Genomic DNA, 23,706 nt, shown 5'->3' on the forward strand with positions numbered 1-23,706 from the left:
AAGGCAGCTAACTATTCCATCACCAGTAAGGTGTGGGTGATACTGGCCCGCCAAGATATCCTATTGGGGATCACCTGCGAAGTCACCCACAGGGTGCTGGAAGAACCCCTGCGAAAGACCATGAACCTCTCCCAAGTGCTCCAAGGTGGGTGGGCAGTAGGTGAATGTGTGTTGGGGGGGATGTCATTTCCCCAACAGCACTGGCTTCCAGAGTCTTCTGCCCAGAGCCCCAGTTCACAACAGGGAGCCTGGTATTCCTCATTGCCATAGCTGACCACACAGTGTAACCAGTAAAAGCATAGGTCTCAGAGGCCGACCATGTGCGCTGAATCCTGGCCGTACCGCTCTACATGTGTGATCTTGAGTGAGTTACTTAACCTCTCTGTGCCTCAGTCCCCTCTTACAATGGGAATAAAAATAAAACCACCTTGTAGGTTTCAGGTGAGGATTAAATGTTATAAAGCACCTAGAACAGTGCCTGGCCCCCAGTAAGTTGTTTATGAATGTTTGGCCCCAACCTTCCATTTATCATCATTATTATCTTGCTATTATCTTATGATCTGGCCCCAACCTTCCATTTTCCAAACATCTTTGCTCTATTAATATCATTGTTATTATTTTTAAATTAAAAAAAATGTCTTATTCTTTCAGCCAGTAATGAATATCTACCGTGTGCCAGGCACTGTTTTAGGTGCTGGGGATACAGCAATAAAATGAAATCCCTGTCCTTGTGGGCATCCTATTTTAGTCATTCTTAAATTATATTTCACGAGATGAAGTATTTCAAACATGCAAAGACTAATATACCAGACACCTAGGTACTCCTACCCATATTTAATGAACATTAACATTTCACTTTATTTGCCTTACATCGAAGATACAAGAAAACATTATTTCTGAAATCTTGCCATTTGCAACGACGTGGATGGAACTAGAATGTATTACGCTAAGTGAAATAAGTCAATCAGAGAAAGACATGTATCATATGATCTCACTGATATGAGGAATTCTTAATCTCAGGAAACAAACTGAGGGTTGCTGGAGTGGTGGGGGGTGGGAGGGATGGGGTGGCTGGGTGATAGTCATTGGGGAGGGTATGTGCTATGGTGAGCGCTGTGAATTGTGTAAGACTGATGAATCACAGACCTGTACCCCTGAAACAAATAATACATTATATGTTAAAAAAAAAAAAAAAGATAATAGGAAGAGAAAAATGAAGGGGATATCGGAGGGGGAGACGAACCATGAGAGACTATGGACTCTGAGAAACAAACTGAGGGTTCTAGAGGGGAGGGGGGTGGGGAGATGGGTGAGCCTGGTGGTGGGTATTAAAGAGGGCACGTTCTGCATGGAGCACTGGGTGTTATACGCAAACAATGAATCATGGAACACTACATCAAAAACTAAGGATGTAATGTATGGTGATTAATGTATGGTGATTACATCCTTAGTTTTTGATGTAGTGTTCCATGATTCATTGCTAAAAAAAAAAAAAAAGTAACCAACAAGAGAGTGAGAGGTCTCGTGGCAGGTTCCTGGGAGAAGGAAAGGGCCAGGCAGGAAGGGGTAATTTCAACAGATGCTTCTGTTTGTCTAGTTGTCCCCACCCTGAAGATCACCACCAAGACCTCTGGGACGCACATCCACGTGCATCAGAGAGTGAATCTCACCTGCCACGCGAGCCACTTCTACCCCTCCCACCTACGTCTCACCTGGATGGAGAACAGACACAAGGTCCAGACAGTGGAGTCCCCACAGGTCACAAGAAACCCAGATGGGACCTATTCTCTGGAGCACATGTGGCAGGCAGAGGCCACGCTGGAGGGGAGAGAGTTTGCCTGCTGGGTGGTCCAGGATGAGCAGCCCTCAGTCCAGGCCAACATCACCCTGCGGGCCCAGGGGCCCAGGTTGGGGAAAGGTGGGTGCGGTCTCTTGCCAGCCCCTCTGGGCAGCATGGCTGGGAGGGTCAGGCATGAACACCACAACCATCGGCCTGGCGTGCAGGCAGTAGTGAGGTCAGGGCAGAATTGGATGAAGGTTAAGGAAGGGGTCTGGTGGGTGATAAAAGGGGTCTGGTTGGTGTCCTGGGCTGGTGATAAAACTCTGAGCCATTCACCCCTAAGTTCCCTCCCTCCCTCCCTCCCCAAACCCTCACCAAAAAGGAGCAGGACTTCCCTTCCCCAATTCCATATGCTCCTCAGGTAGGAAGTTCTCAGCCTTAACACTTGAGTGCAGGAAATGGCAGACATTATGGACTGCTGGGTACCCAAGTCTCTTCCAGGAAGGCTTTTAATCAAGACTGGTTCAGCTGGAAGTTTCTGGGAGTCATTATTTTATTTTATTTTATTTTTATTTATTTAAGACTGAGAGAGAGAGAGAGAGCAAGAGCGAGAGCACACACAAGCCGGGGAAGAGACAGAGGAAGAGGGAGAAGCAGACTCCCCACTGAAAGGGAGCCCAACGCAGGATTTGATCCCAGAACCTTGGGATTGTGACCTGAGCTGAAGGCAGACGCTTAACCGACAGAGCCACCCAGGCGCCCCTCTGGGAGTCAATTTTATTTTATTTTATTTTATTTTTTATTTTATTTTTTTAAAGATTTTTATTTATTTTTTAGAGAGCGAGCGAGAGAGAAACAGCATGAGAGGGGAGAGGGTCAGAGGGAGAAGCAGGCTCCCCGCTGAGCCGGGAGCCCGATGTGGGACTCGATCCCAGGACCCCGGGATCATGACCTGAGCTGAAGGCAGACGCTTAACCATCTGAGCCACCCAGGCGCCCTGGGAGTCAATTTTAAAGAGAGGCCGAATTCTTGACTCCCTTAGCTGGGAAACAGAGTGGGTGCTGAAGCAAGATTCTCCTCTCTATTATTCAGTGTTCTCTGTCCTCTCTCTGTCCTTTCTCTCTCCTCTAACCCCCTCCTTCTCTTCCTCTTTCTACCCTCCCTCCTCCCCATGCTAATCCTCTCCTTCCTCCCATCTCTTGTCCTTTTTGGCCGCAGATGACTTTGTCCACTGGGGGGAGCTGCCTGCTAGCCGTTCGGACCCAGGAGCGCTCGCGGCTTTTCTTGGTCCAGCCTGGATCGCGGCTTTTCTTGGTCCAGCCTGGATCAGCTGGGGAGAATGAATGACTGGTTTTGGGGGGCGGGGAGAATGTTGGGTGGGAAGAGAAGAGAGTATTTTGATTGGCCAGGCCTGGGTGAGCCCAGCGCGGACTGACAGCTCTCCGGAGCCACACGAAGTGGGGAAGGACCTCCAGGAGGTGTGAGCGGCTGTGTCTGCGTGCGTGCATCATGGCCCACGCTGCTCCCCGCAAAGGGTGGATGGGGGCGAGGCTGGCGAAACATCACGTCTCCCCCGCAGGGCTTCCACCTGCATCCCATCTCTCCCCGACAGGTCGGGCCTTGATCTGGCTGCTCTAAGAATTCTTGGGGAATGATCCCACTCACCGTTCAGTTTCTCGGGGTCATTTTTGTTTGTTGCCCAGTAGAAATAAGAGAACCGTTCACCCAGTGGGTTACACGGATCTGGGTGGCCAAACTGGTCTTTTCTCTTCGACAAGGGTCGTTATTTCTTTCTGACTCACTTCTTTGCTGACTCACTCCGAGGCTTTTCCTCGCTGTCTCATCTTCCTTTTCTGGCGTTCGGCCCCCTTCTGTTTTGTGTGAGCGGACCTTCGCAGCTACACCTCCCCAGTCCGGCCCACAGACCCCTTGCCTCTTCAGCATCCCCACCTCGGGCCTCCGTTGGCGTTTGGCTGACATCTGCAGGGCACTTCCCGTGTCCCAGGCGTGCTCGCATGGCTCAGCTGACATATGACAGGACAGGCAGCAGAGGTCTCAGAGGTCTGAGCTGGGGTCAGAAGGCAGGACGGTCTCTCCACAAATTCAGTGTGCTCTTTTGTATATTTCTCCCCCTTCCTGCCTGAGAATACAGACCTCCGTGTGATCTCACATCTCCTCTCGAATCTCAGTCTGACACCCTCTATTTCTGGTATTTCCTTCTCCCTGAATGGCCCCCACGGTGCACATGGTTCTGTCCCCACAGGGACACTTAGCCCCCCGGGCCTCCTGCTGCCGGGCTCTGTCTGCTTGCCCCTCTCCTCCACGATGGGACCCTCGCTCGCTCCTCTGTAGCAGACTCCGGACCTTGTGTTCGGATGTGGCCAGATTCCGGAGCTAAGCAGACCGGTGTCCCAGCACAGGGCTGCCACCAGCTGTCTGTGCCCTCAGGCAAAGCACTGCCTGTCCTGGGGTCAGTTCCTCATCTCTGTCCTGACAGCTGTGGCACCCTCATGGCACCTGCCGAGGATTCCTTTCCTGGACCCCTGCTTGGCAACTGAACAATGGGGCACAAAGAGCGCTGCGCCATCACTGTTTGTGGTCCCCAGGGCGCCCAGCCCAAAGCCCGGCTGCAAGAAGCAAAATATTAAAATGATCATTAGGGGACCAACTGTAGAAAAGTAAAGGCAGCCGTGATGTAACAGAAAGAGCCCTTGACCTGAAGTCACAACCCTAGGTTTGGAACGTGGGTTCTGTTTGCTGTGAGGCTCGTGGGCAAGTCACTAACCTCTCTGAGCCTTTTCTTTCTCTAAAATTAGAAGTACGATTAACAATTTCTCAGATGGTTATTGTGAGTATAGGATGATGATAAATCATTTATGGAGTGATCGTTATGTGATCACTCTATTCTACTCTAGTTCTTTTACTTAATTTATTAACTGAAAATTAAGAATCGTCCCCAGTTTGCAGATGGGGAAGCTGGGTCTTCGAGAGCTAGGTTGCTCAGCTCAACCAGTGGAGGGTCTGGGAATGCAAACTCTGCTGCCTGTCCTGTCAAACTTGAGCACCAAACCTGTGCTCCTAACCTCTTCTCTGTGCCACCTGCTTTTATATGACCTGGGCTTTGAGCCCCGGGGGGGGGGGGGGCGCTATTCCGTTCCTGGGGATGGAGGACAGACAGATCTGAGCCAAGATGGCTGACACAGACCCTGGGGCCAGACTGCCTGGCTAAGAACCCCGGCTCTGCCACTGACTGACTACCTAGCCTGGTCTGGGCCTCAGTGTCTTCACCTGTGAAATGGAGATAGTAAGAGTCCCCACCTCCTCGGGTTGCAGTGAGAACCTGGTGAGTTAGCAGAGCTGGACAACAGAGTCCAGCGATGTGGGGGTTTGCTGGGAGGTGGGGGTGGGAGTCAGCCCCATACAGCTGCTGTCATTGCCCGGCCGCTGATGTCGGCTTCAGAATCCAGCTCCTGTCTGGAATTAACCTTTACACCCCACGGAGAAGGAAGCCATGGGGCTTCTCAGGGAGCCGCTCGCATCTGGGCACCTCCATGCCTCTCACCGGGAGGGGTCTCTCCCTGCAGGCCGGAGCACCCACTCTTCCTACTTGCAAGGCCCCCTCCAGCGATCGGAGCCAGGCACAGGCATCCAGCTGACCTACACGTCCTCTGGATTCCCCTCACGTCAGGTGACTGTGACCCAGCTGAAGAAGAACCTCGAGCTCCCCAAGTGGCAGACGCAGGTCCACGCCAACGGAGACACATACAATGTGACCAGCAGAGTGCTCGTCCCGCTGCGGGCTGACGATGTGCTCTCCTTTGTCCAGTGCCACGTGGATCACAAGTCCACACCGGTGTTCCAGAAAACCATCAGCCTGGACCAGTACCTCCGTGGTAAGGCCATTCGCCCCGCTCAGGGGGCTCAGTGCAGAGCTGGGCTGTGTGTATCTCGGCCTCAGTTGCCTCTTCTGAGAGTGGTACAGCCCTCGGTTGGTTGTGGCAAGGATTCCGCGAACTAAGACCTGTAAAGTAGGTACCACAGGCCTTGCTTGTGCTAACCACTCGGAGTAGCAGTTGCTCCGGTGGCTACTCATTCTTAATTGGTCCCATTCACATCACCTCTCCGAACACCATTTCCTCATCTATAAAATGGAGAACAGTATCTTCCGGGAATTTCATGTTTTTATTATTATTGTTTTATATGAAGAGCACGTCAAAGTCTTTTTTTTTTTATCTGATTTTTTCGTTGTTGATTTTGTTGTTGATTTTCCTGGCCTGGACCAATGCTTGGCAGGCCTGTAAATTCAGTGAGGTCATACGTATCACGCCTAGAAGGAATTGTAGCAATCATCCCATTGTGTATGACAACTCTAAAGCCCAGAGAAGGCAGGTGAGTGGTCCAAGGTTGCACCGCAGGAAAATTAATTCCTTAAATGTGTATAGGACTTTAAAGTTTACAAAATATTTACCTCAATATTTTTGCTATTATCGTGGCAATAAAGACATCATGTTACATGAATAAAAATATTGATATTAACACCTCAAATGAGCATAGCACACAGTCAGTAAAGCACACGCATGGGGGTTGACTTATTAAGTGTGTGTCCCTGCCCTATACTGTTCGTCCCATCGGTGATTTACACAAGGAAACTGAGGTTCAAAGAGGTAAAGTCTGCCCCAGGTTGTAAAGCTGGTGAGTGAGGGACCTTTCATATGAATTCAGGCTTCTAGCTGTTTTTTACCATCTGTGGGATCACCTGCTTCAGTATCTTTGAGTGTAAAGCAGGAAAATGATCATTCAGGGTTCCTCCTTATCTGAGCATTTATTATATAATTTCCCAGAGTCAGGACAAGTATATAGAAAAGCAAAAATCATAGAAAATACAAATATTCACAAATGAATTAATTACTTATAAAATTAGCCCCTACTCAAACCCTGCCCTGCTCAACACTGGCTGTACCTCTTCTAGGTTTCCCATCATTGTGGGTGTCTGTATCTGGGTTCCCCTGAAAGCAGAGCCTCAAACCAGGACTGGGTGCAGGTGTTTGGGAAATGATCCACAGAAGCACAGAAGTTGGGATAAGGGATGGGGAACGTCAGACAGGGAAAACAGGACACCCAAGAAAGGGTGAGTTATTGAATGGGTGCCCCGGTAGACAACTGAGGCTCAGTGCCACTGGGACCCTCTCAGGAACTAGGTAGATTCTTCCTCAGGATGGTCCCTGGGTGGGGTCGGGAAGTTGGGACGTGCCCGCATGGTCTGGGTGGCATTTCATGGTTATGGAGAAATCCCAAGGCGGAGAATCCGGGAAGTGTGGGAGTTGCAGGAGGGACAAGGCACCTCCCAGCACGGCTGCCCTGAGATCAGGCAGTGTGGGAGCCCAGAAACCCTCTGCTCTAGATCAGCATTGCCTTGATTGAAGTGTGGCAAGCAAGAGACCACACTGTGCAGAAAGAATCTGCATCCATTGCAAAGTGAAATCAGAGATCTTGCCAAAGTTGTATTTCAAGAAGTTGATGCCAGTGATGTGGGGAAACTGCTGGGATGACAGGTGAAGGCTCTGAGTGCTTCAGATGGAAAAAGAAGAAAAAGATCCATGATGCTTATGATTCCATGGGCACTTCAAAAGAGGACACTTGGGGTGATAGACACTGGGGAGGGTATGTGCTCTGGTAAGCGCTGTGAATTGTGCAAGACTGTTGAATCTCAGATCTGTACCTCTGAAACAAATAATGCAATATATGTTAAGAAAAAAAAAAGAAGAAGAAGAAGGTAGCGGGAGGGGAAGAATGAAGCGGGGGAAATCGGAGGGGTAGACGAACCATGAGAGACGATGGACTCTGAAAAACAAACTGAGGGTTCTAGAGGGTAGGGGGGTGGGAGGATGGGTTAGCCTGGTGGTGGGTATTGAGGAGGGCACATTCTGCATGGAGCACTGGGTGTTATGCACAAACAGTGAGTCATGGAACACTACATCTAAAACTAATGATGTAATGTATGGGGATTAACATAAGAATAAAAAAAATAAAATAAATAATAAAAGAGGACACTTGGATTGAAAGAGGCCCCTGTGAAAATTGATAGAACAGTCAAATGCTTTCAGATAATTTTTCCATTACCTTTTTTTCTCCTTTTTTTTGTATTCAACTCTCTTTCTTTTTTAAAATTTTATTTTATTATGTTATGTTAATCACCATACATTACATCATTAGTTTTTGATGTAGGTTCCATGATTCATCGTTTGCATATAACACCCAATGCCCTCTTTCATACCCATCACTGCTAACCCATCCCTCTAGAACCCTCAGTTTGTTTCTCCCAGAGTCCATAGTCTCTCATGGTTCGTCTCCCCCTCCGATTCCCCCCACTTTCATTTTCCCCTTTCTACTATCTTCTTTTTTTTTTAATGATGGTGCCGCAAATGTGAAATCTGTAGGTACCATACGGATTTGTTGGTACTGTCGTGTAAGGTTTTGGGAAAAATTATATCTACCTTCTTACAGTCCCAACACTTGTTCTAAGAGTTGGTGCATCATTGTGGTTATATTTTATATTTAATTAAAATATAAATTAAATAAAATTCGTTTTATCACTGAAATGCTTTTCAAGATGAAATTTCAACCAATTCTTCCTTGACAGTGTCTATGAAATTGGGGACTGTTTTGTATAGGTTCCTTCTAAGTGGCTTCTTGTTGTTTTCTGATACCAAGTAGCCTTCCGTGTTTAGCTCATTTGGTTTTGTGAGGATACAAGGAGACATCGTATGCACCGCCATGCCGTGCATGGAAGCAGTGATCATCTGCTGGGCCCGGGTCTCTGTCCTCCAACACTGCCTGGATACCACACAGCTAGAAGGACTCACTGGCAACTAGAAGGGGAATCTGAGCCTCTTCTTCCTTTGAGTGGTCTTTGGCATCTTCTATGGCCCATAACCCTTGCCTGGGGGTACCTTACCCTGGCCTATCCTTCCTGGACATCACCCCAGTTACGAGGCGTGAGTCCTCCCTTCTCAGGGTCCACCTCTTTGGTTGGGAGTAATCCCTACCTATGTGCTGAAGGGGAAATGTTGAGTACAGATAGAGACCTTCTGGGGGGTTGGCCTGCCTTGGCTATCCACCCATTAAGCAGCACCAACAGAATTTTATCAGGCTGGGTGCGTTGATCAGATGCCCTTTGTTCCTTCTATGGTACTACATAAAGAGTTACTCTCTTACCCAAGACCAAGGGGTGAAATCTGTCTTAACTAGACCCGTGAGACATGATCTGACCTTGGACAATTCCATAATTTAAGAATTTTGGAGACAGAGGGAAAGTGACTCATACAAACTTCTGCATTTGACTGTGGTGTTAGTGCAGGGACCACAATCTGCATCTCTCTACAGTTAGACTGTACCATGCTGTGTGTTCATACGAATTCTACTGAAACACATAACATTTTAAAGTATCTAACATCTTCCAGAATTTCCTCATTATGAATACATTCTACTGCACAGCTGAAAATCAGTTGAAAAGAATTATAGACATTGTTAGATCATAATTTCAAAAACAGGATCACAAATGCAGAGCCTTAAAGTTGGGGTGTCAGACCAGCATGATGGTAAAACATGCTGCGTCTGGCATAATCCCAGCTTTGCCCCTTGTGACCCTGAGCAAGTTACTGAACTTCTCCAAACCCTAGTTCCTTCCTATGTAAAATCTCAGTATCTTGGACTCATAACCATGTAGAGTCTGTGAATGTTCGAATCTTAGAATTATCAAGTCATAGAATGAGGCAACTGACTTGTAGTTTCTTAAATAGAATGTAATGTTTATCTTTGCATCTTTTGTAGTGAAAGTGGACAAAAACAGAGAGAGAGAAATTTGGATGGCTTTCCTCAATCCCATCATTCTTTCATCCATGCATTCCTCCATCCACCCACACATCAAGCATGCTTTCACTCAATGCACTCTCATTCAGCCATGTATTTACTCATGCATGCACCTGTTAACTGATACCTGAATCCTCTTCTCGGGCAGGCTCCATCTTCAAGGAGCTCCAGGGCTCCCACAGTGGGTTTCCTAAAGTAATTGTCTGCTTTCTCTGGGCTGTGTCAGTTTCCCCTACAGTGGCAGTGTCCCAGTCTTCATCCTCCTTGGACTTGGTGGCGATTACCTGCCATGTGCAGAGATTCTATCCACAGAGTATGCATCTCACCTGGATAGAGAACTGTCATACCTTCAAGGGAGCCGAGGAACCAACATCCAAGCAGAATAGTGATGGGACCTACACCTTGGAAAGCTTGCATTTGGTGAATGTGTCAGGGCAGGGATCTGAGTGGGTGCTCACCTGTAAGGTGCAGCATGAGGCACAACCTCCCATTCAGGCCAACCTCATACTGTCCACGGCAGCCCATGGCATATACAAGCCCATTGGAAGCTCAGGTAAGCTCACCTCTACTGCTCTGAGCTCCTGGGTCACCCTTGTCTCCTGAGTGGAGTGAGGTATTTAAACTCACAGAGCCCCATTTGCTGTCTCCTTCTGCCCATTGGTGCTTAGGTCCACAGATGCCTGTCCTTATGTTTGTGGCTTTTCTTCTGGGCTTCAAGGTGCTGCTGGTGATGAGTTTCATAGTGACCTACATCTGCAGGTGGCAGAACCTGTAACAGGGGAGTTGGAGGGTAGGCCTTAGTACATAGAGAAGTCATGTCACCGTCATGGGCTGGCCAGAGGAGTCCAAGGTGAGCCCACTATTTCACACCGCCTCAAGGAAAGGTTGAGAATACTGTTGTTTTCTCTAAATGTCTGTTGGAAATCTCCAGGCTTCCAGCTCTCATGCATCCGGAAGGTTTTTCAATGAAGTCCTTTGGAATCCTGGGTGGGGGTCCAAGGTGTGGAGGTGGGATGAAGGTCAAAGCTTTGAGCTCCAAACTCCAGAGTACCCCCCTATACAGTTATATATGTCAGTTTTCATAGGACTTATTTTTGGAATGAATATGGAAAGTATTACTAAGATCTACTAAAGGAGCCCTTCGAGGGACTGGGAGGCTCTAACTAGTGGCAAAGGTGAACGTGGGTGTGGGAGAGGTCAGACCTGAGACAGAGGGCCTGGGGTGTAGTGAGTAGGGGTCTTATTTCTGATCTGCACCGTGATTCCAGGCATGCAGAGTGCCTGCCACATAGTAGATGCTCAATAAGTATTTGGGGAATATAAGAATGAATGAATGAATTTTTCCCTGACTGCTCCTGCATGCTCTGAAATACACTGCCTCCCATCCTGTCCAAGAGGCTCACATGGGGAAAGAAGCTGCCACCCCCCACTCCTACCCTGAACATGCTCCCTTTCTCACACCCCCTGATGTTCCTTCTCCCTGAGCTTCAGAGCTGAGTGGAGGATGGACTTTGGTCTGAGGGACCCGGGGATGTCTGGACCCTGATGCATCTTCAAACTGGCCCTGCGTCTGCCCGAAAGAGAATCAAGTGGGTCAAGGAAACAAGGTTTCCATTCTGCTCTTGATCAGGAACAACCTTTAATTTTCAGAGCACATTGTACTTTTATTTTTTTAAGTGTTAATTTCAGTTAGTGAACACACTGTGTTATATTGGTTTCAGGTGCACAATACAGTGATTCAACAATTCCAGACATTCCTCAGTGCTCATCCTGATAGGTGTACTCTTAATCCCCATCACCTTGTTCACCCATCCCTCCACCCACCTCCACTCTGGTAACCAAGAGTTTGTTCTCTATAGTTAAGAGTCTATAGTTAAGTTATTCCACATATAAGTGAAATACGACAGTATTTGTCTTTCTCTGACTGACTTATTTCACTTAGCATTATACCCTCTATTTCTATTCATGTTGTTGCAAATGGCAAGATTTCATTCTTTTCTATGGCTGAGTAATATTCCTATATATATATATATATATATATATATATATCTCACATATATATAAAGAAGAGGTGATATATATATATATATCCATTTATATTTCCTTTATCCATATATCCATATATATCCTTTATCCATTTATCTACGATGGACACTTGTCCTGCTTCCGTAATTTGGATGAGCACATTTTAGTTTTATACAGAGCTTTTGCAAGTATGATTTTATTTTAACACCTACATATTTTGAAATCACTATGTGCAATAAGCATTATTTGGTTCTGAAATTTATGAGAAAAGTATAAAAAAAATCCTTGGTCCTACCATCCTAATTTTGCAAAATATTAACATTTTGCCATTATGGTCTTCTGTTTCTTTTAAAAACACCGTCCTGAATTTGGTGTTTATTATTCTCAAATTTGATTTTATAATTTTACAACACACTTTACGTCCTTAAGCAATATACAGTATTACTTTGCATGTTTTAAATCTTATTTAAATGTTGTTATATGTATGCAGCATTCTAGAACTTTTATTTTATGCTCAACACATTTTGTGAGGTTTCTTCATGTTGCTGTATGTAACTCCATTTTATCAATTTTCCACGGCTCTGTAGCTCTCTAAGAATATGCTACAACTTAGGGATTCTTCACAGGATGGTATGAAAGCTCAATCGGCTGTTCAGGTAATGCAACTTTGCAATGAGCATTTTTCTGTTTCCATGGGCACACATGGGAGCGTCCCTCTAGCTCCTCTGCTTTGGTCCACAGAGCAGGAGTGTTAGTATCCTTTGGGAGCTTTTGTAACACAAAAAAAACCTTTTAATTTTTTATGAAGTTTTGTTCTTTCCATTTATACCTTTGATCTAGCTTTATTCTTCTGAGCTCTGTGTGTGTGTGTGTTTGTGCATGTGTTATAAATGATAGGGATCTTACATTTTTTTCTCCCATTGGGATAAATTATCCAGCACTCACTGATTGGCACAGCTGCCTTTGCCATATAGCAAACCACCCCATAAATGTGTGATTCTTTTTATGAGGTCTTATTGCCATTGAGCTACTTCTTTGTCTCTGTCAAAACTTCCCTGCCCTATAAGTCATGGGGATGAGCGTGCAGCAACAGTATTGGAATAACATTGTGTGGTAACAGGGTGATTACACTTACCATGGAGAGCATTGCATAATGCATAGAATTTTCAAATTACTATGATGTGCATTTAAAACGAATACGGTACTGAATGACAACTTTAATACTAAAATATTTTTAAATAGTTTAAAAATAAAATTTGCCTTTGCATGGAAAAAGAAATAGACCCATACGTATTTGGCCAAGTGATTTTTGACAAAGGTACCAAAGCCATTCAATGTGGAAAGGACCGTCTTTTCAACAAATGGTCATGAAACAATTAGATACTCATATGTTTAAAAAAGAAGAAGAGTCCTGACTATTTCCTTATACACAAAATTTAATATTGTCTTAAAATAGTATTACCTAATATCAATATTACTGAACAGCATACAAAAAATACTAAGAACAAATTAATATGATCAGATGGATCACAGACCTAAATTTAAAATCTAAAATGAGAAAGCTTCTAGAAGAAACCGTGGGGTGGGGGGAAGAAACACAACAAAACTAAATCTTTTTGGTCTTGTGTCAGCAGGACTTCATAGATAAGACTGGGGAAGCACAATCTATAAAGGAAACCATTGATCCATTTGACTTCATGAAACTTTAAAACTTTTTTTTTTAAGATTTTTATTTATTTATTTGAGAGAGAGAATGAGATAGAGAGAGCATGAGAGGGAGGAGGGTCAGAGGGAGAAGCAGACTCCCCGCCGAGCAGGGAGCCCGATGCGGGACTCGATCCCGGGACTCCAGGATCATGACCTGAGCCGAAGGCAGTCGCTTAACCAACTGAGCCACCCAGGTGCCCGAAACTTTAAAACTTTTAACCTTCAAAAGATACTGTTAATAAAAAGAAAAGGAAGGTTACCAAAGGGAGAAAATATTTGCCAAGTGAAATCTAATGAAGGACTTGCATCTGGGATGGCTGCCCGTTTGTGCTAATCAGGTTTATAATCTGTGGCTTCTTTCAGGCTGAAATGTCAGAGAGAAGTGATTGCAGCCCTGACCTGATGGCCCACAAGCATAAAACATTTACTGTCTGGCCATCTAAGAAAAAGCTTGCCAACTCCTGAGAGACAATATTTAAAGAACTCTAACAACAAAAGAGCAAGAAGACAGATAATCACATTTTTTATGTGCATAAAAGATTTCATCAGATGCTCCACCGAAGAACATATATGGATATCAATGAGAGTTTTGCTGATGCAAAATGTATTTGTTTTTAAGAACTGCTCTGTCCTAATTAGAACAGCTTTATAATAAGTTTTGATCCCTCTTTTGGGCAAAACTTCCCACCTCGTCTAGTTGCTCAGAACTGCTATGGCTCTCCTCGGCCCAGATGCATTTTAGAATCACTTTGTCAACTTTCATTAAAAACCCTTTTACAATTATGATTTGATTGCATTGACTTTGTATATTCATGTGGGCAAATTGACATCTTTCCGATACTAAGTTTTGCCACTCACAGACATGAGGTGTTTTAGGGTTTCTTTGATGACTTTCGGTTCACCAGTTCACAGGGCTTTTTGGTCCCATGATGATCTTATGCATCCCTACTTAGAGCTATCTTTAATACTTGCTAGTTTATGGAATCTTTAAATACTATTATTACTGTTTGCAATGGGTTAGGGACTACTGTATATGAATGTAATTGAGTTTTGAACATTGATCTTATATCCAGCAAGCTTATCACACTCAGACTAATGCTCATACTATGGACAGTCTCTTCTGTGTAACTCTTACAACATCAATCAACTCACCTAGATTAGTTTTTACCTTCATTAAAGTTACATATGCACACACTTCAAGAGGCAAATAGTTCTATACCTTCTCCATATGAAAACTGGAGCCTCCCGACCTCCCACTATTTTCCACCTCCCAGAGGCAACCATTTTCCACTCCTTCAGTTGATTATTTTTAACCAATTCTTCTAGATTCTGTAGACAGATCTCATAGAGCATCGTTATATTGTCTCATCTTGACTTCTCACCCGTAGGCATTATTCACTGACTTCCCACTCTGGATGATGGGGATGCAATGCTTTGTTACTACGGACCCCACACCACATGTGCATATTTCTACCCCACCACCTTAATATTTTAATTTTAGATAACGTCATAGTCAGTATCCACATTATAATGGCAATGACATTGTGTTTTGTAGCTCAACCCTTTTTTTTTCTTTCAAGATCTTATTTAAATTAAAGTTAGTTCACATATAGTGTAGTGTTAGTTTCAGGGGTAGAATTTAGTGATTCACCAGTAACATACAACATCCAGTGCTTATTACATCAAGTGTCTCAACCTTGTAGCATTCCCAGCTTTTGTTTGCATTGATCCTCTCATGTGTATTTTGTGCAGCCACCACCATATGCAGGGTACACAACAGTTTCATGGCCGCAGAGCTTACCCTTGTGCTGGCCTCTCTTAGTGACAGCCAGCCCCACCACCCAATCCTCTGGCACATGCCAATCTGTTCTCTATAACGTCAAGAATGTTGTGGAAGTGGAGTCACACAGTGTGGACATTTTGAGATTGATTTTGTTCACTCCACATGATGCCTTTGGAAGCTTACAAGTTGTGCACATGTAGATAAGTTATTCCTTTTTATTGCTGAGTAATAGTTCCTGGTAGGAATGCAGCAGTTTGTTCAACCATTCACTTATCATTGGGCATTTTGCATGTTTCCAATTCTTTTCCATTACAAAGAAAGCTGCTCTAAGCATTCACGCAGAGATTGTGTGAAGCCATGGTCTTCATTTTGTTCAGATAAATGCCTGGGAGTGTGATCTCTGGGACATAAAACCCACTTCCTCTCCTGGAAGAATGGAGGAAATGATGCTTTTTGTTGGAGGCAAGCACATACAACTTCTTTTTTTTAAAGATTTTATTTCTTCTTTAAGTAATCTCTATACCGAACTTGGGGCTCAAACTCACAACCGCAAGATCAAGAGTTGCTCACTCCACCAACTGAACCAACCACACACCCTAAGCACATACAGTTTCTGAGGTCCACACTGCACTGTGCATGTGGGCTAAGTTTACCATTCCATCAATAAAGGGTTGGAATAGGGAGTCATTTCTGGAGCAGACCTCATTCTACCCCAAAACTTTTTAAGCCCTGACGAACCCATTTCTTCCTTCAGCTCAGTAGCTCTTGGTGGAAGCTGGTGCAGAATGAGGCCACAAGCCAGCCACCCCCAAGTGTCCAGGGCTCAGGAGGTAGGACAGAGGCCCAATTGCAGCTGTTTCTTGGCTTGGGCCTCCCAAGTAGAGAATCACCGTGAAGACCTCAAGATGGGGGAGGAGCCCAGTACAGACAGTAGAGGCCCCAGGTGATCAGAAAGCATCATTTCTGCCGAGCCTGTCCACTCTCTCTGAAACATAAGAAGAATTTCTTCCAAATTTTACTTGTGATTGAGTTCCAGTTTCAAAGCATTGTGGTCTGAAAATATGCAGGGAATAATCTCAATATTTTGGTATCGGTTAAGACCTGATTTGTGACCCAGTGTGTGGTCTATTCTGGAGAAAGTTCCATGTGCACTTGAGAAGAATGAGTATTCTGTTGTTTTAGGGTGGAATGTTCTGTATATATCTATGAGGTCCATCTGGTCCAGTGTGTCATTCAAAGCTCTTGTTTCTTTGTTGATTTTCTGCTTAGATGATCTATTGCTGAGAGTGGAGTGTTGAGGTCTCCTACTATTAATGTATTATTATCAATATGTCTCTTTATTTTGGTTAACAGTTGGCTTATGTAGTAGGCTGCTGCCATGTTGGGGGCATAGTATTTACAATTATTAAATCCTCTTGGGTCTAACCCTTTAAAAATGATACAGTGTCCTTCTGTATTTCTAAGTACAGTTTTTAGCTTAAAATCTAATGGATGAAAGACCTCAATGTGAGACAGGAATCCATCAAAATCCTAGAGGAGAACATAGGCAGTAACCTCTTCGACATCGACCACAGCAACTTCTTTCAAGACACATCTCCAAAGGCAAGGGAAAGAAAAGCGAAAATGAAATTTAGGGACTTCATCAAGATAAAAAGCTTCTGCACAGCAAAGGAAACAGTCAACAAAACAAAGAGGCAACCCACGGAATGGGAGAAGATATTTGCAAATGACACTACAGATAAAGGGCTGGTATCCAAGATCTAGAAAGAACTTCTCAAACTCAACATCCAAAAAACAAATAAGTCAAAAAATGGGCAGAAGACTTGAACAGACACTTCTCCAAAGAAGACAAGAAATGGCTAACAGACACATGAAAAAATGTTCATCATCATTAGCCATCAGGAAAATTCAAATCAAAACAACATTGAGATACCACTTTACACTAGTCAGAATGGCAAAAATTGACAAGGCAAGAAACAACAAATGTTGGAGAGGTTGTGGAGAAAGGGGAACCCTCTTATACTGTTGGTGGGAAATCAAGTTGGTACAACCTCTGTGGAAAACAGGGTGGAGGTTCCTCAAAATTAAAAATAGAGCTACCCTATGACCCAGCAATTGCACCACTGGGCATTTACCCACAGATACAGATGTAGAGTAAAGAAGGGCCACAGCATCCCAAGGTTCATACCAACAGTGTCCACACTAGCCAAACTGTTAGAAAGAGCCAAGATACCCCTCAACAGATGAATGGATAAAGAAGATGTGGTCTAAATATACAATGGAATATTACTCAGCCATCAGAAAGGATGAATACCCAACTTTTGCGTCAACATGGATGGAACTGGAGATTATGCTAAGTCAAATAAGTCAAGCAGAGAAAGTCCATTATCATATGGTTTCACTTATTTGTGGAACTTAAGGAATAGCAGGGAGGACATTAGGAGAAGGAAGGGGAAAATGAAGGGGGGAAATTGGAGGGGGAGAAGAACCATGAGAGACTATGGACTCTGGGGGGAAAAGCTGAGGGTTTTAAAGGGGAGGGGAGTGGGGGATGGGTTAGCCTGGTGATGGGTATTAAGGAGGGCATGTATTGCATGGAGCACTGGTGTTATAAACAATGAATCATGGAACACTACTCAAAAACGAATGAGGTACTGTCTGGTGACTAACATAACGTAATAAAAAAAAATTAATTAAAAAAAAAAAGTAAGAAGAGGACCTTCTCACCATGTGAGGCCTTCTCTGCCTGACTTCCGTTTCACAATCCAGAAGCAGGTTGCTGTCCCACAGCCGTGTCACTGCATCATAGATGCTTCCTCTTCTATCACAGGAGGAGTGGGGTTCTCTTTCCATAGAACAGAGGCCCCATCTCCCCAGTACACACATTTGCAGAGAGCTGGATCCTCAGGCCTCCACAATGTCGGCCCCTGCCTCTGGACCCTGCCTTCCTTACCTGCTGCTGGCTCTGCTGTTGGGACTCACAGGTGAGCATTGCCTTGGGGGAGACTCCCCATTCCCTGCCCCCTCAACTTCTCCTTGCCCCTGGACATTTAGGGCCTCCAGGTAAGCACAGGTGTGCTACCCAGACCCTCCACAGAAGGCCACGGACTGGGTGTCATCTGAGAGCATGAAGTCAGGGATCTGAGCATTTCCTCTATGGATCTATCACCTGCAGCTAGTTACCAGAGGCGTCCAAATAGTCGATGCAATTGTTAACAATGACAACTTTGTGTGTGTTCATTGATCTAATATTCACAACATCCCTGCCTGATAGCTCGGACTGTACTCCTGATTTGCAGATGGGGAAACTGAGGCAGAGAGAAGAACCAGCCCAGTGTCACCTACCTGAGTCAGTGGAGCAGTTGGGATTCCTGTCCAGGCCACTCAACTCAACAGTTCATTCCGTTCACCATCTTATGCTGCTTGGCTCCTCAGTGGAGGCTAATTGCAGAAACATCAGAAAACACAGAGAGGCAAACGGAAGAATAGCCATCACTTATCACACTCAGAAGTCTCCAGAGTTCCACTTGTGCTGTGTGTACTTACAAACTTTTGTTAATGATGTGCTGGATGTTTCCAATGTGCCAAAATTGTTACTGAAGTTTAACATGTATTATAATTTCACTTAATCCTCAAAACAATCTGTATACATGCTAGGCTACACTTTACATAAACAGGGAATGAACTTACCTGTGTGTGTGTGTGTGTGTGCATAGGAGTGGGCATAGGGAAGGGTATACTCATGCATGTGAGCACACACATGGGATTTTTGAAAACACTTTGCTTTTTCTCCTCATATCACATCCAGTCTATGTGAGATGCACATTGAACAGATGTTTGGCTCCCTGTCTCTCAGCTACTCACCCTCTACTTTAATTCTCTAAACCTACCTCTCACCCTCCACCAAGCTCTTAAGTTAAACAAACTTCTCTCTTGGTAAAATGAGTAGAACCTTTCGCATTACTACCTTAGAGATCCTTCCATGCTGGACTCAAGTGGGCTAGGAAAGAAGGCGATAAAAATGTGGAGACTCCAGCCTGTGTGATCTGCATCTGTAATTATATCCATATGCATATCAGGATCCATTCATCTAGTGTCCACTGATGTCTCCATGCCTCAGGAAATCTCATGAGTGATAATTTTCTAAGTTCCTGAGCACTCACCATGTGCCACATACACCTGGAAATGCCTATGTCCATTATGTCATGTGATCTTTGCATCCAAGGTAGACATTCTTGTCACCCCCACCTTGCAGATAAGAAAAGGAGGCACAGAAAAGTCCAAGGTCACTCAGTATAAATGGTAGGGCTAGGATTTGAAACTAGGCAGTCTGATTCTAGATCTCACAGGTCTAACCATTGCTCTTTTCAAATCCTATGGCCCCACTTCCATCCCATGAGATTTCTGCAGATCTTCCAATCAGTGTGTGGAAGGGTTTGGTGTGGTGAAGAACATGTGTAGTTTGCTTCTCTCACATGCTTCTGCTTTCTGGGTATATGCAAGTGTATGTTTCCTCCAAGTCATCTATGTGGGAAACTCAGCTTCTGATATAATGTCCTAAGTAATCCTCCGCTGAAAATAGACTTCATGGTGTCAGAAAGGGTCACATTGGCAAGTCACACATAATACAAATATTAACTTTATACCTATTAGGTGACAAGAACTGTTACATGAACATAGGGCATATTGATGATTTATAAAAGAGACAAAGAAGTGGCCCTCATAGAAGTCCCATCATAGTGGAGGAAAGGACAGGAAACAATAGGCACAACAAATCAGTAAATAACATAGAATACAGAAAGTGATGAGTGTGAAGGAAAACACATGACAGTACAGCTGGATACGACAATGAGAGACTCTTCAGGGTAAGATGTATTTGAATAGGTAGCCTGGATGGGCATCATTGAGAAGGTAGAATTGAGCAAAGATTGTAAGAAGGTGGGGGAGTGAGCCATGTGATTTTCTGGGGGAAGAGCCTTCCTGGACAGCATGAGAGTAGAATCCTCTTGCTCTACTCAAGGATCTGGGCTTTTATTCTGAATGAAATGGTGGCTATTGCAAGGTTTGGAAGACAGGGGTGACATGATTTGGCATGAGTTTTAGAGTATTCTAGCATTTGGTTGAGAATGGAGTACCACAGGGCATAGATAGAAGCAGCTAGAGCACTCAAGAGCTCATTGCATCCAAGCAAACAAGGAAAAGCACCAAGACAGCAGCCAGGAGGAAGGGGAAAGAGGTCAGATTGTGGGTGCATGCAGTAGGGGAGCCCTTAGGGTGTCCCGGTGCATAGGACTTGAGGTGGGAAAGAAAGGCACCCAAGGGTTGGGACCTAAGCATCTGGGAAAATAGAAGTGCCTCAGCTGAGATATGCAAGCATGTGTGGGAAACTGAGTTCAGTTTAGGACATGTTACTGTGACAGGTTTACTTCTATCTAAGACAAAAGTCGAATGGTGTTTGGACATACAAATTGTAGTTCAGGGGCAAGGTCTGGGCCAGACTGGAAATAGGAGAATTATAGATACACAAATGGTAGAGTTTTCCCCTTTCCTTGGCTCCTCTTGACTCTCTGATCCCTCTGACCTCTTCCCTCCCATGTTCCCTCCATTTCTCCCTCCATGGTGCATTCCTATTTCTTCCCATTTTTGTCCTAGCAGTTCAGCTTGCCGACCCCAATCTTCTCCAGACTTAGAAACCAAAGTGCCTGATGTTCTTGGCACACCCAAGACCTGCCTGTAATAGCACGTGCCCTCCTTAGGAGGCAAGTTTGGTTGCAAATACTGTTAAGTGCATGGGTTCACTCTGCAAGGGTGAACCACAGATTTTCTCCCTGAGGAGTAGTTAAGAAATGGAAAAGAACACTGGGTGTATGAGTCGTGCCACAGCAGGATTTAAATCCCTGCCTGGTTTTTAGGACACTTGGTAAGCAGGAATGATTTCATATTTCCTGATGTCTCCAGGCACTAGCTAGTCACCTAAGCAGGAAATCCAACTGCAAAGTCAAACCTGCTCTGTGCCACATCACTGAGTGTCTCCGTGTCTTCATCCTCATTTGTGATACGGTCTCACGTTACAGGCTCGTGGTGAGGGCTGCATGCCACGTACATGCAACGTGCCTAGGTCAAGGCCCGCTCACGGTGCGCACTCACTCACTGAGCTGTTGTGGATACACACGTGAGGAGACATCCAGGATCACGTCAGGATGATCTTTGTTTTCCCTCCAGGTGTGGCAGGTGAGGCGGAGCTGCAGGTGATCCAGCCTGAGAAGTCAGTGTCTGTCGCAGCCGGACAGACAGCCACTCTGCGCTGCAGTCTGACCTCCCTGCTCCCCTTTGGGCCGGTTGAGTGGTTCAGGGGAACAGGGCCAGCCCGGGAGTTAATCTTCAGTTCCAGAGGAGGCCGCTACCCCCGAGTGACAAATGTTGCAGATACCACAAAGAGAAACACCACGGACTTTTCCATCCGCATCAGTAACATCACCCCAGCAGACGCTGGAACCTACTACTGTGTGAAGTTCCAGAAAGGGAGCCCTGAGGTGGAGTTTAAGTCTGGACCAGGCACTCAACTCATAGTGAGCGGTGAGTATGGCCGGGGGCTCCTTTGTTCCCTGGTTGTGACAACAAGTCAATAAGAATGCCCTCAATTCTCTGAGCAACAGCTAAGTATCGGGTTTGTGGTGGGTGCTCCTGACTTCAGCCCCTCCCACAGATCAGGGAGTTGAGGCCTGGGGAGGTCATGCTATTTGCTCAGGGTCACACGGCTGGAAAAGGGTGGGAAAATCTAGAACTCCAGTCTACCGGCCTCACAGCTCTTCCCTTTTCCAATCCTGAGCAGCCCTCTGGTTCCAGGTATGAGGGATTGAATGACTTGCCCAGTCACAAAATCCTACCTCACCCCTGCTTCCAGAGATCACTCCCTTCTATGTGGCCAGTCTTCTCTTTGTTCAGCACTTAGTGAGCACCTGCTGTGTGCAGGCTCCACTCTGGGTGCTGGGGAAGCAGCAGGGAACAAAACAGACAAGGGCTCCTCTCTCATGAAGCTTACATTCCCTTCCTTTCGCATGGACCACGGCACTCAGGGCAAGGAGGTGGGACAACGTCTTTCTTTCTCTCAGCTTCAGAAGAATCACAGTGAGAAGAGACACAGGCTCACTGTTTACTCTGAGAGCCCAGGTTGGAGAAGATGCCGGAGGTTGGGCATTTGCTCTGGGTCCGTCCAGAAAAGCTCCATGCAATTCCGGGACTGACTCACATAATAGCGACTGAATCTCCCCACAGCCCGTGGACAGAGGCATGAAGGTGGCTGTATCCTGATTGGGCAGGTGTTACAGAAGTTGCCAGTGGTACTTCCCATGCCTGGGCACCAGCACTAGTACGTGGCTCCACCACCAGGCAGATCTGTGCCTCCTAGGAGAACACTCCTTCCTCCTCCCCAAGCTGCCCACACAGGTGATGCCCTGGATGAGAATGGATGGAGTCAGAAGGGACCATCTCAGCCCCTTTTACAGATGAGGACACTGAGGCTCAGCAGATCTGGCCTGAGCAGGGAAGGGAACCACAGCCTGGCTCACAGCCCTGCTCTCTGCACACTCACTGTGCTGGCCAAAGTGGGAGAAAGTTCCAACCCTGTCCTTGAAACTCTTGTAAATCTTGTTCTCTTTTTCAGCAGTAAGCATTAAGAAAACTCACAGGGAGAGGTGGGCTAGCTTTGCACCCCCAGATCAGACAGACATGCAAACATCTTGTAAAGTGTTGAGCCTGTTCCTGGAGGGCATGGCTCCTCACATGTAAGAGCATCAGGAGTCTTTCCCTGTTGTGTGGTGTTGATCCTTCACTGAGCAGCCTGGGCCAGGAACCTGGACAGAACAGAGGGTCCCCACAAACCCAACAACACTGGGCACCGCATTCCTGGTTCTGCAGACTGAAGATGACTGGGAGGCACATCCTGGAGGGTGTTTGGGGTCCCCTCACCTAAAGTGCATATTCTAGACTCAGCTGTCAGGACCCCACGTCTTCCCTCTGTTGTAACCGAGTCATCAGGTCTGGGCACCCCGAGGGACCCCTCCCCATAAGTGCTTGCAGTGGAGAATCTCAGAGGGAATAGGAGGGTGGCGGGCACTGTCAGGCTGGAGAAGGTGAGACACTTGCTCTGTTGTGCATGAAACAGTTGGTGGCCACAGGAAGTCCCCTGGGAGGCAGTGAGGAGTGAGGAGCAGCCCCTTTGTAACTGGACCAAAGTGGGTTGGCTCCTCGGTGAGGTAGAGACAGAGACTACCCAGGGGGAGCGCTGGTACCCACAAAGTTGTGTTTATTTGAACAGATAAGGGATCACAGGGAATAATTTCCAAAGCCATGATGCTAAACAAGGGCAAGCAGGCTCTATTGATTAGGGTTGAGACGAATATTCCGAGGGGGATTTTAACACTATAATGAGGTGGAGGTTACTGTCAGCCATTTTCTGATTCATCTGCTCCTTTCCATCTGCATTTCAGTGATAAATTCTAAGCAAAACCGCTTGCATTCCCTTACTTGCCCCTCCCTGCAA

At 45.7% G+C, this 23,706-nt stretch overlaps 1 protein-coding gene across 1 annotated transcript; it reads left to right on the plus strand.

Moving 5' to 3' along the window:
• The first annotated feature begins 18,081 nt into the window (after nucleotides 1-18,081).
• LOC123326031 (signal-regulatory protein beta-1-like) lies at nucleotides 18,082-22,016 on the plus strand. The gene is made up of 3 exons (XM_044919030.1): nucleotides 18,082-18,148; nucleotides 21,387-21,740; nucleotides 21,997-22,016. The coding sequence occupies exons 1-3, from the start codon at nucleotides 18,082-18,084 to the stop codon at nucleotides 22,014-22,016; spliced, it is 441 nt and encodes a 146-aa protein (XP_044774965.1).
• The last annotated feature ends 1,690 nt before the right edge of the window (nucleotides 22,017-23,706 follow it).

Source organism: Neomonachus schauinslandi, chromosome 10, assembly GCF_002201575.2.
Source record: "Neomonachus schauinslandi chromosome 10, ASM220157v2, whole genome shotgun sequence".
Classification (NCBI taxonomy): domain Eukaryota; kingdom Metazoa; phylum Chordata; class Mammalia; order Carnivora; family Phocidae; genus Neomonachus; species Neomonachus schauinslandi.

Excerpts from the sequence above, each read along its gene's own strand:
- LOC123326031 (XM_044919030.1), top strand. The coding sequence starts at position 18,082 with ATGTCGGCCCCTGCCTCTGGACCCTGCCTTCCTTACCTGCTGCTGGCT. Across the intron at positions 18,149-21,386 it reads TCTGCTGTTGGGACTCACAG|GTGTGGCAGGTGAGGCGGAG; the intron begins GTGAGCATTGCC and ends TTTTCCCTCCAG. Across the intron at positions 21,741-21,996 it reads CACTCAACTCATAGTGAGCG|CCCTCTGGTTCCAGGTATGA; the intron begins GTGAGTATGGCC and ends AATCCTGAGCAG.